The following is a 17,450-nucleotide window of genomic DNA, read 5'->3' as shown; positions in this document are numbered from 1 at the left end:
TTTAATTAGTTTTATTACCATATTTTTATTTTGATCTGGGTGCCGTCCAGACAACAAGCATTTACTCAAGTGAACTCGGCCACATTAAGCACACACCAATCTAAACAACCAGTTTGATCAACACTCACCCTCTGTTGGAGTTTGGACTTCAGCTTCTCCTCCGTCATCGCAAAGTGAAATCAGAGAGTCGTGTCTTCAGTAGTTTCTTCTTTTCAGCTCGACTGATTAAAACCGGTTCTCTGCTTCTTGACTTTTTGTTGACTGGATGGCAGATTGGCTCTGTCCTGATGCGACAGATCACCTGCAATCTGATTGGAGAACAGCCAAGTCTCCTCCTCAGATTAAACACAGTGTGTACCACTGGGTAAACAAACACAAAAGTGGATATTTCCACTTCAGCCTCATACTGTCAGAACAAAAGCAGGAGAAATGTGTGAGACCACTTTGACCAAATGGAACAAACAGGGCGCTGAGGCTGAGTCCTTGCTGCAGCTGCCCAGGGTTCGAAGCCGACCTGTGGCCCTTTGCCGCGTGTCATCCCCTCTCTCTCTGCCCCCCTTCCTGTCTGTCGTCAGCTGTCACTATCATAAAGGCAATAAAAGCCCAAAATATACTTAAAAAATAATAATAAATGGAACAAACAGAGACGCGTTTGCTCACGTTATGGGAGGGAAAGGTTGAAACCTGAAAGCTTGTTTATTGTGCAGAACATACTTGCATATCTTGAGCTGCTGTGAGTGTATTTTGCACTCTAGCCTGTTGCTAGCCAAAGTGATGAGAGAAAACACTGTGGGAGTTCAGAGTTATAAGACTCTTGTTTAATGTTTTCAACACACTTTGGTGCATACTGTATCATTGTATTAATACTGAAAAGAGCACATATTGCCAGCTTTGGTTAATGTGTTTAATTGTATTATGCAGCTGAAGGAGTGCTGATGTAATTTCTAAGCCAATTGTTAGTTTGGTTAAGGAACAGCTCATAGCAGGGTAAAATATTAAAGGTGCATTGCACTTATTTTGTGTTAATATTAAAATCATTCAGCTTTAAACTGTTTATATATTTTAATGATTGTTACCCAACTACACTGTGTTGGAGCTGGTTTTGTTCATTAAATTGCACACGATAAATACATAAATACTTCCAATTAAAATTCATGTTTAAAGTCTAAAATATTAAATGGTGTATGGAACAGTTAAAACAATGTTGCATATAGAAAGTGATGATAAATAATTAATTTGTCAATGTTAGAATACCAAGTGTTGAGGTATATAGAAATTCATGATTAAGATTTGTTGGTGCTTAAAATACCAGTTGCTATTTTATTTGGTAATCCATTCCATTGTCAACAAAGTATGTTCTAAAACATTTCTGGAAGGCGGTACATGATCTAACTGTTAAGATTGTGAAAACCCCGCTGGACATTACACCAACACGGTACCTCTTTGGTATGGAATTGGATAGGACACTGGACACCACATGCAGGAAGAGGATTATCATAACGCCTTATATAGCAAAGAAATGCATCTTGCTCAATTCGAATCAACAAAGACCCCCATCATTTAATCTGTTTAAACAAATCCTAAATGAAACTTTAAGACTGGAAGAACACACATACGCCCTAAAGAATAAGGGGGATGCCTTCCGAAGGACATGGGAACCGCTTATGGACCTCTGACACTACCATATCATAACAGGGTTTGGCATGTTTCCATAACATTCACAAAGGATGAACTGTGATCTGTGACCATGGACTGATTTGATTTAATTTGCTGTATTTTATTTATTTATTTTATTTTGTATTTTTTTTCTCTTCTGTTATGTTACTGAAATGTTAAAAATAAATAAAAAGATAATTAAAAAAAAACAAAGTATGTTCTAGTCATTGGCTATTGATGCACTAACTAAGAAAACAAGTTAATGAGGTCTCATGTTAGAAATAAGAACAGAACAGAGTAACTTAATACTCGGCACTACTTGTGCAGGTTGGGTTTTTGAGCTAACAGAAAGAATCTAGAGGATCCAATGATGGCGAGCCCAGCCCAGAGTGACTGTGGAGGGTCGGGGACGCGGTGAGGCCTGCTGGACGACCATCCACAGAGGACATCGGACTAGTTTGCACACTCAGGAACAGTTAAGACTGCGTACACACTTTTAAGTCTACCCGGGTAGTAGTAGTATATCAGTGCACACACGCACAAGGATCAGGAACTGAATCTTGAACTCTGAACTCAATACCTGACTCCTTAAAGTACTATTTATTTTCTTTTATTATTTTTGAAAGAGCTCTATTTGATTTTTTATTTTTAGTTTCATTCCATGTGAATTGCTGATCATATTGTTGGATTGCCTGAGGCAATAAATACTGTCAACTGTTCAATCCCTATATTAACTCGAATTATTACAAGCACCGCACCTCGGACCTAGGTAGATGTTAGTTGCTCTACTATTACTTCCTTTGGGTAAGCATTAGGGGCACTACATATATTTTATTTATTACAGGACTCTCAAACTCAGATTGACTTGGGGCCACTGCTGGTATCTCACAGGAGGGCCACTTCAACGTTCAAGTACGTCAAGAATGCGCAATATTCTGAAAATGTCTCCATTACAAACATCATACTTAACATTGTGGAGTTGGGTGTGGTTTACACTCAGCTGCAGGAGAGAGAGGTGTGGGGAAGGCTTGTGAGAGCAGTGCCAGGTGAGTTGATGATCACAGCAGCTACTCATTGAGTAATCACTCTCTCCTTATATTGCAGTATTGTGCTGGACCTGGACAGTGCGAGCGGGAGAGATTTATGAAGTTGTTGTATGTTGTCTGTGGTGACAGCTACGATTTAATAAAAGTTGTGTGGTACAACGGACCAGAGCTGTCAGATTGTGTGCTGAAGGAACCCACAGTAGCATAGAGACCTGCTACAAACAAAAAAATAACAACAATAACAAATATATTATGTGTAAATGAAGGGGTAGTTTTAATTTGTACAAAACAACTAGAATAAATAATAAAACAACAATAATAATCTCATGGTCCGGAATATATCCTGTTCTTGACATCATGTTGGGGGATGGAAGAAGAGGGATGGAGGGCCTGCTTTATTAGTGTAGTTTTATAATGTATTGCACATTCAATAGCAAATAAAAGTATGAGCTTGTACCCATGAATGACAGCCCCATCATTTTAGAAAAAGAAACAAAAACCTGGAGCTCAGTTCTCTGTGGATGTTGGAGGGGTACCAACCAGCCTCAGCTGTGTATCTGGACCATGTGCTTCCTGTTCCTGCTGTTTGTTGGGAGTGTCTGCAGTAGTAAAGGTCCTCAGAGGTCTCTTGTACTTGTCGGCATAAAAAGTGTTGAGATCTGGTGAATGAGGCGGGGTCTGTGTGTGACTGTATGTTGGATTTATTATTGTTCGCTGTAAGTTGGTGTTCATATTGCTGAATGTTGTTCAAGTTTGTCCTTATATCTGAGTTTGTCTATCACATATCTTTATTGATTTTGAATATAACATGATACTTTTCAAAATAAGTTTCAATCATTTAGACCCCCCTTGCCCCCCCCCCACTCACTCATCCATGAGCTCAGAGCCATCAGTGTAGATAATAACTTCAATACAAACACACATATACCTATATACCATAAAGAGAACAACATAACTTAAAGGAGAAAACAAAAAAGAGTGTCAGTCAGTCTTAGTTGATAAATGTATCTCAGATTTCAGATTTAAGGAAAAGTTTTCAGGTCTTGATTCCACATGTAAGAAATTAATCCCATACTTTATAGAAAATGTGACTTTTTCTTTTAAATTGTGTTAAATTTAAAAGTATTTGCAGTATCTACCTATAGTATATAACTATAAGACGCTTTGCTTGAATTAGACAAAAAATTTACCAACTTACTTTCATCAGTTCTCAGTGCTGCTGGAATCAGGTAAAGCTCTGGATCTAAAGGTGTGTCTTTGTGGATAATGTTGGAGATTGTGTCCAATATTCGTTTCCTAAAAACCTGTGTTTACACTTCTAAATGCAATGAAACATGGTTCCTTTTTCTGTTCCACATTTTATACAACTATCTGGAATATTAGGATTTTGTCTGACAGTGGAGCTGATCTCAGAGCAGTTCAGACTGCAGCACTGAGAGTCATCTCCACTGGTTGTGATTCCTCTGTCAGTCACTGCTGGATGAAGCTCTCCTCTCCACTCTACCTCCCAGTAACATGGCCCAGTCAGAGCTGATGCTGCTGCTTCAACCTCTCTGGATCATCAGGACACAGCTGATCCTCCAACACAACCTCCTTCCTCACCACTCACACTCTGACTGAGATCACTTCCATCTGATGAGAGAAGAAGACAGACAACAGAAGTTATAAATCAGTGTTTACAGTCTTTCTCTGTCTTTCTGTCCAACCCTGAAGTCTGTCACCATCCTCCTCTCACAGCTTCACTGAGGAAAGCAGCAAATACTGGATCTTTGCTTTGATACTAACTGTGTTTAGTACAATACTGCTGAAACCAGCATGGACTGACTCCAACCCTCTACTGACCTCAGAGTCTCCAGTCTACAGTGTGGACTCTCCACAAGGTCAGACAGCAGCTTCACTCCTGAATCTTGCAGATTGTTTCCTTTCAGGTCCAGCTCTCTCAGATGGGAGGGGTTGGACTTCAGAGCTGAGACCAGATAATCACAGCTGATCTCTGACAAACTGCAGCCACTCAATCTGAATAAAGAATGAATTATGTTAGTTTAGATACATCATATGGATTCATAAAACAAAAAAATACTGAATATATTTGGTATTGTCTGATAGTTAAAATATTGATTATTTATTTATTGTATTCACGTATTTATTTTTTCACAAAGAACATGTTGTGGAATATAAGATAAAAAGTCTTTAAGAGGTTCAGAGTGAATTATCCAGTGTAGATTCTTCTTGTAATATTCAGGTTTTAAATGTGGAGCTCAACATTGCTCTGCCACAGTCAATGGACTAAACCACTGAAGAAGAAAACAGACTTTAGCATTAAGATACTCAGTGTGGATCAGTATAATATCAGCCTTATGTCTGCACTGTACTGTCAGCACAACTTTCACATCATATTAATCTCAGCACAGAAGGAAAAAATGGTGTCTGACCCCAGAGTCTCCAGTCTACAGTGTGGACTCTCCAGAAAACCACACAGCAGCTTCACTCCTGAATCCTGCAGCTTGTTGTTATCCAACCAAAAATATATTAGATGGGAGGGGTTGGACTTCAGAGCTGAGGCCAGATAATCACAGCTGATCTCTGAGAAACTGCAGCTCCACAATCTGAATAAAGAATAAATGATGTAAGTTTAAAAGCATCCTATAGATTAATAAAAATGTTGGGGAAAAGCCAGTATTGAATATATTTGTTATTGTCTGGCTAACAGGACTAAGCCCCCCTATCTTTTACAGTAAAGATGAAGAACTATTATTAAAAACCTTAGAACATATTGTTTTGAATTTTGGTTACCAAGTTACCAAGCTCCTCTCTTGTGGAACCAGCTTCCAGTTGTGGTTCGGGAGGCAGACACCCTCACCACATTTAAGAGTAGGCTTAAGACATTCCTCTTTGATAAAGCTTATAGTTAGGGCTGGATCAGGTGAGTCCTGAACCATCCCTTAGTTATGCTGCTATAGGCCTAGACTATCGGGGGATTTCCCATGGTGCACTGAGCTCCTCTCTTCCTCTCTCTTTCTGCACTCATTCATGTTCCATTAATGCATGTTACTAACTTCACTTCTTCCCTGGAGTTCTTGTGCTTTCTCGTCTCGCAGGTTCTTATCGATCCTGGTGGAGCCTCCTGCCATGGTCCTGCTTGACTACAATTGCCAATATCAGTGATGATATTATTATTATTATTATTATTATTATTATTAATATTATTACAACAGTTACTATTATTACTATTGTCACTGCTCATTGTGCCCCATCGTTGCTGTTGTCGTCGTCATCATCTTCTTCATGTTCATCATCATCAGTCACTACTATTAGTGTAGTTGTTGCTACTGTTGCTGCTGTGCACCTCTGTCTGTCTGTCTGTCTGTCTGTCTCTGTCTCTGTCTCTCTCTCTCTCTCTCACCCCAACTGGTCGAGACAGACGACCACCCACCTAGAGCCGAAGGATCTGTCCTAGGTTTCTGTCTTTTAACAGGCAGTTTTTCCTTGCCCTTGTCTCCAAGGTCTTGCTCATGGTGGTACTGTTGGGTCTCTGTAATTAATGTTATAAGGAGTTTGGTCTAGACCTGCTCTATTTGAAAAGTGTCCTGAGATAACTTCTGTTATGAATTGGCGCTATACAAATAAAATTGAAAATTGAATTGAAACTTTACTGTCAGCACAACCTTTAAATCAGATTAATCTCAGCACAAAAGGAAAAAATGGTGTCTGACCCCAGAATCTCCAGTCTACAGTGTGGACTCTCCAGAAAACCACACAGCAGCTTCACTCCTGAATCCTGCAGCTTGTTGTTATCCAACCACAGATCTCTCAGATGGGAGGGGTTGGACTTCAGAGCTGAGACCAGATAATCACAGCTGATCTCTGACAAACTGCAGTTCCTCAATCTGAATAAAGAATAAATTATGTAAGTTTAAAAGCATCATATATGTAGCCAGGTGAACAAGGGTTATACAGGGGTTTTCTCCTTAAAAAGTGTTTTGTAGTTTGCTTGTGGGATTATTACTTCAGTCGCGTTCTTTTCCCTAAGGGGGCATTGTTATGTTATGAGTGAAGCATAAGCGCAAAAGGCAAATCGCGAGTGAGCGGATAATTTTGCGGAGACACCAGATTTGTGTGAACCGGAAGTTATTGTTTTATTGTGTTGCACTTGGAAGTTTGCCGCAATTTCGCAAAGCATGAAAAAACTCCATCATGCAGTGATTGTACTCTGTATTTTTTGAGCAATTTCGTATCGACACCATGGCCGCACTGGAACCATATGCTGATTTAATTAAAGACTTATTTGAAACTGGCAAGACAAATGTAGAGATTTCTAACATTACTACGCTGCAGCAGATGCGTATCCAGCGATGTAGAAGAAGATTCTGTGTTCAGCATGACCTTAAGCGAAAAAGACATGTATCGGTGTATACGATGTATATGAGTGAATCAAGCTAAAGAGACAATCATTTCCGGTTCATACAAAGCGAAAAAATTAAAGGGACATTGTGTAGTGTTTTAAGTATTTTATTAGCTAAAGTCAATGTCTTCTGTGTCCTCATTGGTGTAAAATTACCTCTGCCAATGATCTGACTTATCCTTATCCTTAAGCGAAGAATTTCTTATCTGTATATACATTGGACGGGCAAGTCCATGGAGGCTTCCATGTCGTTCCGCCATTTTGAAAAACTATAATCGCAGAGAGGGACGTAAAGCACTACAACGCGTTTTCGTTCAGAGCCAGCATCACGTGACTGAAACCAGCTATAATGGAGAAGGAGATCAGTGAGAGGCGCTTATCACTGTCCCGGCACATTTGAAAGTCTGCACTGCACTTTAGTTAATAATGGAGGATCATACTTATGCCGAGCCACAGGAGAAGGAATCCTCGTCGCCAAAAAAGCGAAAAAGGGAATTAAAAAGGCAACGTGACCGGCGAATTTAAAAACGAGGGTAAACATCGGGGTAGCTTTTCCCAGGTGGAAAGAGCTAATGAAGGACAAAGACTTTCAAATAGTGTTGTTTTTGGGGGCCTGTTTTAATTTTAGTTTTAGTCTAGTCTTTGTGTCAAACTGTCATTTTAGTTTTTATTAGTTTTAGTCACGTTTATACTCTTTTTAGTCTAGTCAAGTTTCAGTCGTCTGAGCATTTTAGTCTTATTTTAGTCAGAATTATCCATGACTATTTTCATCTAGTTTTAGTCAATGAAAACTGTATTTTAGTCTCTTTTTAGTAATGCAATTCTATTTAACCCAGTTAATATAGTACAAGTACCTAGTATAGTATAGACAACACCAACATTTTCTTTAAGTCACCCATTCCTCAAGTCAAACAAGGTTATCTTATTATTATATTATTGTTACCTTATAGACTCAAGAATACATTCAATACACGGAAGACGCTCTGATTTGAATTTACAACATATTTATTTTACCTTCCAAACATGTAAGAAGTACACACACATAAATTGTAATAAAATAAATAAATAAAATAGCTTCAAATGACCATGACAGAAAAAATGTACATTACATTCAAGTTTAACTTAAGGAGAAACAAGGTGCTTGAATGCTCGAGCTACAATGCCATAATAAAAAAGTGCAAATAAAATGTGTGTGTCGGTGACTAACGTTAACCCACCGCAGCTGCATCTTCTAAATAATGCCGCGAGTGGGGATTGAGGAAGTGACGTAGCCTGCGTCTGCGCAGTGCACTGATGCAGCCCCGAGACTCAGGAAACAGAAATACTTCAAAATAATAATAATAATAATAATAATAGCGAGACGAAATAACGTTATAACATTTCGTCTCATCACGTTTTGGTCAACGAAAATAAAGAGATATTTTAGCAGAGTTTTTATTTCGCAAACCACATTTAGTCCCGTTTTTATTCGTCAACAATATTGCATTATATATTTGATTATAGTTTTCGTCACATGACCACCATTTACGCTGCGTCTCGTCTCGTTTCCGTCACGTGATAAAGGTTCGTTGACGACGATATTTAGTCATAATTTTCGTTGACGAAAGCAACACTACTTTCAAAGGGACGCTGAAGTTGCCTGCTTTCTCTTCGACAGGTAAGTCAATGCTATGGTAAAATTGCAACGTTTTTTTATTGCTTGGGTGTGTAAGTCATTATATAGGCAGCATACCTCCATCAGTAGCTTCTTGGTACATAACAGCTACCGTAGTTGCAATATGCATTTGAAAACGCGAGGCACTAGAGAGCACTATTCGTTTGAATGCAAAATACAATTTGACCACTAGATGGGAGAAATTCCTACACAATGTCCCTTTAAATCAAAATAGATATGTGGCCCTTTATTTCATTTCCTATTTCCTATTATCTGAGCAATAAATCGAAAGTACAAAAAATTTACCGTTATTTGTTTTTTGGTATCAGATTGATAAACGAATAATGAAATAACAAACCGTTTTTTTTTCATTTTCCGATTTTGGAATCTCAATTGAATATGAAAAGAACGAATGATACACGGATTTGCCTGACTGTCGTGGTGTGTATTTTTGTTTATGTGTAAGATAAATATCCCTATACATTTCGGTAAAATATGGAAATGGTTATCAGTGTCAGCAGATGAGATAATGATTAAGTTAGCAGACTTAATAATGATTAATGATGATCAGCAGGATTAGCGTGAGTAATGTTAAAGCACATGTATTAACAGAATTATCTCATTACAATGTATGCTGACTGTTTAAATAATCTATGTCCATTTCTATGTTTTCTGCCTAATGTAGAGGGGAGATATATGCATATTGAATTCCAGGTGTGTGTGTCTTAGAGCACAGGCTGCACACTGGAGAGAAAGTGAGTTAATTATACATTTCTCTGAAAATTGTTTCTGAATTGTAAGAATGTTTGTAAGAGAATATTTTGTTAAGAATGTATTTTGAAGTATTTTATTTTGAAGTGACTATGAGTTGTGTGGCTTAACAAATGCTTTTATTTTCTTTATTTAGAGAGGTGCCACTACTGTTGTCTAGAATTAGCTAATGTCTGAAGTTCAGTATAATGAAGTTGAGTGTTATGAGTTTGAGCCTGGTTACTGTTACTGTGGGTAGCCTACATACACCATTGTTCATCAAGTGCTGAGGAGAACTGGTAAAGCTGATGGTTGTTGTCAGAGAAGGAAATAGGGAAGAGTAATCATTCTGTTTTGTTATAACTATAATTGTACTAAATCCTCAATAATATAGTATTAAGACTGTTCTTTATTAAGCTCAGTCGGGGAATAAAAACCCACAAAAATAATTTTATTTGTGTTCGGTCTCATCATTCTTGAGCAGGCCACATATAGCTTCATAAAAATGTTGGGGAAAAATCCCATATTGAATATATTTGTTATTGTCTGATAGTTTAAAAATATCTTATTTATTTAGTTGATTTTTCTTATAATGTGAAAAAAATAAAAACATGATGTTGAATATAAAATAAAAATCAAGAGTTTAAGAGGTTCACAGTGAATTATCCAGATACTCAGTGTGGATCAGTATAATATCAGCCTTATGTCTGCACTTTACTGTCAGCACAATTTTCACATCATATTAATTAAAAAGTAAAAAATGGTGTCTGACCTCAGAGTCTCCAGTCTACAGTGTGGACTCTCCAGAAAACCACACAGCAGCTTCACTCCTGAATCCTGCAGCTTGTTGTTACTCAGGTTCAGCTCTCTCAGATGGGAGGGGTTGGACTTCAGAGCTGAGACCAGATAATCACAGCTGATCTTTGACAAACTGCAGCCCCACAATCTGAAGAAAGAATAAATGATGTAAGTTTAGAAGACAATGTTCTTGCTTGAAATCATTAAGATGAACTATTCAGTCAGTATAAACATCATATAGCTTCATAAAATGTTGGAAAAAACAAATACTGAATATATTGTTATTGTCTGATAGTTGAAATGGAGATTATTTATTTATTCGTAATGTAAAAACATGATGTGGAATATAAGATGAAATTCAAGAGTTTAAGAGGTTCCGAGTAAATTATCCAGTGTAGATTCATCTTGTTATATTCAGGTTTTAAATGTGGAGCTCAACATTGCTCTGCCACAGTCAATGGACTAAACCACTAAAGAAAAAAACAGACTTTAGCCTTAAGATACTCAGTATAATATCAGCCTTATGTCTGCACTTCACTGTCACCACAACTTTCACATCATATTAATCTCAGCACAGAAGTAAAAAATAGGTTCTGACCCCAGAGTCTCCAGTCTACAGTGTGGACTCTCCAGAAAACCACACAAGAGCTTCACTCCTGAATCCTGCAGCTTGTTGTTACCCAGGTCCAGCTCTCTCAGATGGGAGGGGTTTGACATCAGAGCTGACACCAGATAATCACAGCTGATCTCTGGCAAACTGCAGTTCCACAATCTGAATAGAGAATAAAAGATGTATGTTTAAAAGACAATGTTCCTGCTTGAAATCACTCAGTGTTTAATAAGCTGTTCAGAGCTGAAGAAGGTTTAGAATGTACAAGTTTAGAAAATGGAAACTCCAAACACCTGAACCCAACAGGAGGTTGAAAACTGTAAAATACAAAAAGGTGAAAGGAGCTCTCATTAATATTAATGACAACGTGCTGCTGCTTCAATAAAAACGTAGTGACCTCAGCTCTTAACCTCTGCCAGCTCCACCAGTGGCTCCATCTATACAAACTCATGTTGTGCAGTCAAACACAAATAAAATCCCACAGAAACTGATTTAAGATTCCAATCAAGATCCTGAAGTTTCCAAAGATGTCAAATATGTCAGGATGGATTTTGGAGAAATGTCATTTCTAATTCATTTATAAAATGTGTGTGGTTTATTTGTTGTTTTCCATTTCTCTAAAAAATACAACAGAATCTGGTTTCCTGAGTCTTCATTCAATACTGTGATCAGTGAAATCATTCCTCTTAACCCTAATCAAGTCTTCTGATATTCCATCCTTAGTTAATCACCTGCTGCTTATTATTATAAGTATAGTAAAAATATGCTACACGTCTCTCTCTGTTTATACTGAAGCTCAAACTCTCTGCAGCCTGTTTTTATCTGCTTTCATCAGATCTTAAACAACCTCATTCATATCCCTCACACACTCTACAGCCTCATCAGTACTGACATCATCTTCACTGACTGATGGACCACAATGTGAGTCTGTGGAGGCTGAAAAACTCTCCTGTCAAACATTTCATTTCTATATTGTTGTTACTGTACCAACTGTTGGGTAATTTGGAAAGACACAAAACTGCATGCACTACAATCAGTGAACTGACCTCAGAGTCTCCAGTCTACAGTTTGGACTCTGCAGTCCAGCAGACAGTGTTTTCACTCCTGAATCCTGCAGCTCGTTGAAACTCAAATCAAGATGTCTCAGATGGGAGGGGTTGGACTTCAGAGCTGAGGCCACAACTTTCCAGTGAGTCTCTGAGAGTCCACAGTCAGAAAGTCTATAATGACACATATTAGAAAATATTTTATAATGAGAGACACACTTTATATTTACTTTATGGATTTGAACAGATTGACATTTTCTGTTTTGATGAACATTTGCTTTTCACATCAGTGGTTCAGCTAATCTTATCTCACTGTGTTTGACATGAAACAATCACTCTCCTAACTCTCTCTCATAACTCAAGACTACAGATCAGCACTCACCCGCTTCACCCTCCACTTCCAAGTGTATAGGAGAAACTACGGTGGCCATGAAATGTGCAAAAAAACAATAACAGCCCTATCAAGAGCCAGTGTTTGGTTTTTCCCTTCTAGGCCACCGTAGAAACATGAAGGCGTAACTACTACTGAAAACATACCAATGAATATTATATTCCATTTCTGCCAACAGAGTCTCCTAAATGTTAATTACTGGACCTTTAAACCTTTAAAGCTAAATCAGAGAAAATGTCTCATGTTCTGTAAATGTGACACATACAAATGTATGGTCACAACTGTTCAGTTACTTTATGTATTTACCTGTGGAAGAGGACAGATTTGGATGTATTGTTACAGGGGGTTGAGTTGTATTGTTGAAGGTGTAATTGCTCAGTGTCACCACAAGAGGCAGTGTCTACCTTGGTGAGCACTAGTTGTATTCAGGTTCTGTGAGGCTTCTGCTGCTCAGACAGAGAACAGCCTAAAGATCACAACTAATGTCTCCTGTCTCTGCTTTTCCTGGACACAACAGAACACAATATCTGTTCACTGCTCACTCGTGCTTAAGGCCTCTAACATGAGCAATGTAAAGTATGATCTTTAAATCCAGCTGGGTTTTTGGTTTTTCATTTTCCTATAAGAGGTGGTCCTGGCATCCCAAACATCCTCCATGCTCACTATAAATTACGAACAAAATGATAACTGTATGACAGAAATTGTCTAGAACTTTAGAAATCTCCTTTGGAAAATGATACAGATCTTATTTTAAACTCTAAAAACTCCCTATTGTTCTGCCGAGTTTGCATGTCCAGTAAGTAAAATGTAATTATTAATTAATTAATTATTCAATTATTAGAAATTAATAGAATAACTGTGTTAATTAACTTGACAGCTATAAACCTCCAACTGAAAAATCAACATGTTCGCACTCACAGGATCTGAAACTTCCTGCAGTTCCTCACAGCTGGAATCAGTCTCCGCCTTCCGTGGTCTGATGTGTTGTACTTCTTCAGGTCCAACTCATCCAGAACCTCCTCTGACATCTGCAGCATGTAGGCCAGAGCTGAGCAGTGGATCTCAGAGAGTTTCTTCTCTGATCTGTTCTCTGACTTCAGGAACTCTTGGATCTCCTGATGGACTGAGTGGTCGTTCATCTCCATCAGACAGTGGAAGATGTTGATGCTTCTGTCAGGAGAGATATAACCTCTGTTCATCTCCTTCAGGTTGTTGATGGCTCTCTGGATGACTTCTGGACTGTTGTTTGTCTGACCCAGCAAGCCTCCTAAGAGTCTCTGGTTGGACTCCAGAGAGAGGCCATGAAGGAAGCGAACAAACAGGTCCAGGTGGCCATTTTTACTTTTGATGGATTTCTCCATGGCGCTCTTTAGAAAAACATCCAGGGATTTGCCATGACGATCGCCATCATGGTCACGGCTATCATCGTATCCAAAAAAAGTAAAAATCTTCCCTAGAAGAGTCTTTGGTTTTGTGTCCCTGCTGTAGTCTTTGAGAAAGTCCTCCAGTACCTTTGTGTTCCTGTTGGTATAACAGTGGAACATGTAGACTGCAGCCAGAAAATCCTGAATGCTCAGATGAACAAAGCAGTAGACTGTTTTCTGGAAGATCACACTCTCTCTTTTGAAGATCTCTGTACAAACTCCTGAGTACACCGAGGCCTCTGTGACATCAAGACCACACTGCTCCAGGTCTTCTTGGTAGAACATGATGTTTCCTTGCTTCAACTGTTCAAACGCCAGCCTCCCCAGCTTCAGAAGAACTTCCCTGTCAGCCTTCATCAGCTCCTGTGGACTCTTCTCATGTCCCTCATCATACTTCTGCTTCTTCCTCTTTGTCTGAACCAGCAGGAATTTTGAGTACATGTCAGTCAGGGTCTTGGGCAGCTGTCCTCTCTGGTCTGTAGTTAACATGTGGTCCAGAACTGTAGCAGTGATCCAGCAGAAGACTGGGATTAGACACATGATGTGGAGGCTCCTGGAGGTCTTGATGTGTGAGATGATTCTGCTGGACAGATCTTCATCACTGACTCTCCTCCTGAAGTACTCCTCCTTCTGGGCATCAGTGAAGCCTCGTACTTCTGTTACCCTGTCAACACATTCAGGAGGGATCTGATTGGCTGCTGCAGGTCTGGAAGTTATCCAGACGAGAGCCGAGGGAAGCAGATTCCCCTTGATGAGGTTTGTCAACAACGCGTTGACTGAGGACTTCTGTGTGACGTCAGACACAACCTCCTTGTTGTGGAAATCCAGTGAAAGTCTGCTTTCATCCAGGCCGTCAAAGATGAACAAAAATTTACAGACAGTGAGCTTCTCTGCTGTGACCTTCTGTAATGTTGGATGGAAAACATGGAGCAGTTTGAGAAGACTGTACTGCTCATCTTTGATCAGGTTCAGCTCCCTGAACGAAAGCAGAACCACCAGACTGACATCTAGGTTTTCCAAGTCCTCGGCCCAGTCCAGAGTGAACTTCTGCACTGAGAAGGTTTTTCCAACGCCAGCGACGCCGTTTGTCAGAACCACTCTGATGTGTTTCTGTTGGTCAGGGAAGGCTTTAAAGATGTTGTGGCACTTAATTGGAGTGTCATGGAGGGTCTCCATCTTGGAAGCTGTCTCAAGCTGCCTCACCTCATGTTGGGTATTAACCTCTTCACTCTGTCCCTCTGTGATGTAGAGCTCAGTGTAGATCCTGTTGAGGAGGGTTCCACTTCCTGTTTCATCAGTTCCTTCAGTCACATGTTTACATCTCGTCTTCAGACTGATCTTATGTTCATCTAAAACCTCCTGCAGACCACCATCTGCTGGAAGAGAAGAAAGATATTCTGAGACTAAACTGAGAACCAAAATCGGGATCAATAAAAATGTTTTTCAATTTATGATATTCATGATAATATTAAATGCACTACATAACACAACAAATGTCCCTGTAATAGATTATAAAGTCCTGTTTTCAGACATGAGGACATCAGCAGACAGATGTACAGTCTTACTTTGTATAGTGCTGGTCTGACTGGCTGTCTGCAGTCCAGCTCTTGTTCTGGATCTTTTTCCACACTGGGGACAGGAGGAGTCTCCTGATGAAGCAGACTTGTCCCAGTATGAGGTGATGCACTGTCTGCAGAACCAGTGTCCACAGCTGGTAGAGACTGGATCCTTCAGGACGTCCTGACACAAAACACAGCAGGACAGCTGCTCCTCCACAGAAACATGACTCCTCTTCTTCTTTCTGGGGAGATAAAGTAAAATCACTCAGATCAGAAATCATAGTTATATTTCAGTGTAAAAAAGCTGAGTTGAGCTTTTACTGAATCACAATATCTGAGATATTGTCTTCTTGATCAGACAACAATCTGCTCCAAATTATGTGACAGCAGCTGCAGCCTGAAGAGATCAAACTGTTATTTTCATTCTGCTTTTATTGATAAAGATGTTTAACTGAGTCACAGTGGGGCAGTTTGCATTCTTATATTTTAGTCTACAAACTTATTTTAATGGAAAATCTTAATAGAAAAACAAACAAACAAACAGGAGCACAGAACAGAACGTCATTAGCAGGTTAGAAAATCTCTTCTACCATATTGGCCAGAATATCAGACAACACAAGATGCCTCTCTCTTTTCCAACAGCTGTGTTTGGAAAAAGGCTTTTTGAAGATCAGAAACAATTTCAAACTGCTGATGTTGGGAAACTTTCTCAGAGACACTGTTGATCTAAAAGATAGTCCTCATCAATGGAGCCTTTTCCTTTGTAAAAATAAAAGATGAAATACTTGAACTTGAAGTAACTCACTAGCCAACAACATTAAGGCTACAAACAACCCATAATGCATCACTCTGTGTAGGAGCCACTGTCATACCGGTCCATTTAGAAAGAATATCTGATGTTGTTAATATGTGATTGTCTAGTCCTCGAGTATAATACACTGTTTCAAATGTCATTTCTAGAAATAAATATTGTCTTATATTTGGACAAATACAATCATATAATGGTGATAATATAATGAAAGAAACTGAAGTTAGTAGCAGTTCTCTTACTGTGTGTCTGAGGGTTCAGGTTCATTACTGAAGTCTGGAGGATAATCTTTAGACCAATCACTCTTCATAGACAGACAGCTGGACATTGGAGACTCTGCTCTCTGTTGGTGGTACTGACTTCTGGAAACAACAAGATGTTTTTATTCATTTCATGTGAATCAGTGTGAAATTATCAAAAATACACAGTTCTCTATACACACATTGCTGTTACTGATAGTTTGTTGGTTAAACAGTAACTGGTAGTTCTCTTACTGTGTGTCTAAGGGTTCAGGTTCATTACTGAATAATGGAGGATATTCTCTAGACCGATCACTCTTCATAGACAGACAGCTGGACATTGGAGACTCTGCTCTGTCCTTCTCTTCCTCCACACAGTCACTCATCTTCTGCACTTCAGACAGCGTTGAGACAAATATGTAGTTCATGCAAGTCGTACAACATGAAGACGAAAAAGACAAACAAGTGAAACAAGATGCAGAGGAGGAGACTGTAAAATGGAGATGAAGTTAATATCTAACAGTGATCCTGATCTTTGGACCAACATTTATTGTATCTACAGGGTTATAACACAATATCTTGACTGTGTGTACAGTTTAATAAAGGTCCATAAAACAGACCTTTGGTAAACTTAAACAGTTTAATTGAGGCTGTACTTAGTGATAACGTTTTCTGAGCTGTATTATTTTTCCAGGTGTACCTGAAGTGGCAGAGAAAAATATGAACTGTAAGATTCAATCTGTAAAAGAAAACCACTGTCACTGATCACTGATCTTCTGGACTTCAGTCAGTCTGAGAGAGAACCAGTAACACTGACTGTGAGCTCAGAACACAAGAATCCTGATCAACAAGTCTGTTCAAGTGTCTCACACACACACACACACACACACACACACACACACACACACACACACACACACACACACACACACAAGTGTAATGACTCTGCTTTGAATGTAAGCTTGTTTTTGTGAGTTAGCATTAAGTCTGTTGTTCATTATTCATCCAATCACACTGTATTCACAGATGAATCAGAGACTTTGACAGTAAAACAATAATAATGTTGT

The 17,450-nt window shown here is 39.0% G+C and overlaps 1 protein-coding gene across 1 annotated transcript in view; it reads right to left on the bottom strand.

The window, feature by feature from the left end:
• LOC127359481 (NACHT, LRR and PYD domains-containing protein 12-like) overlaps nt 1–17,450 on the bottom strand; it is a 126,169-nt gene that overhangs the window by 13,881 nt on the left and 94,838 nt on the right. Inside the window, exons 11-14 of the mRNA XM_051393286.1 lie at nt 10,905–11,078; nt 10,281–10,454; nt 6,416–6,589; nt 5,135–5,308 (exon numbers count right to left, since the gene is read on the bottom strand). Coding sequence (XP_051249246.1) covers nt 5,135–5,308; nt 6,416–6,589; nt 10,281–10,454; nt 10,905–11,078 — 696 coding nt within the window. The remainder of the gene's footprint in view (nt 1–5,134; nt 5,309–6,415; nt 6,590–10,280; nt 10,455–10,904; nt 11,079–17,450) is intronic.

The sequence above is a fragment of the Dicentrarchus labrax genome, unplaced genomic scaffold (genome assembly GCF_905237075.1).
Source record: "Dicentrarchus labrax unplaced genomic scaffold, dlabrax2021, whole genome shotgun sequence".
In the NCBI taxonomy this organism is placed as follows: domain Eukaryota; kingdom Metazoa; phylum Chordata; class Actinopteri; family Moronidae; genus Dicentrarchus; species Dicentrarchus labrax.
The sequence above is the reverse complement of the archived record's forward strand: the minus strand, read 5'-3'. Positions and strand labels throughout refer to the sequence as shown.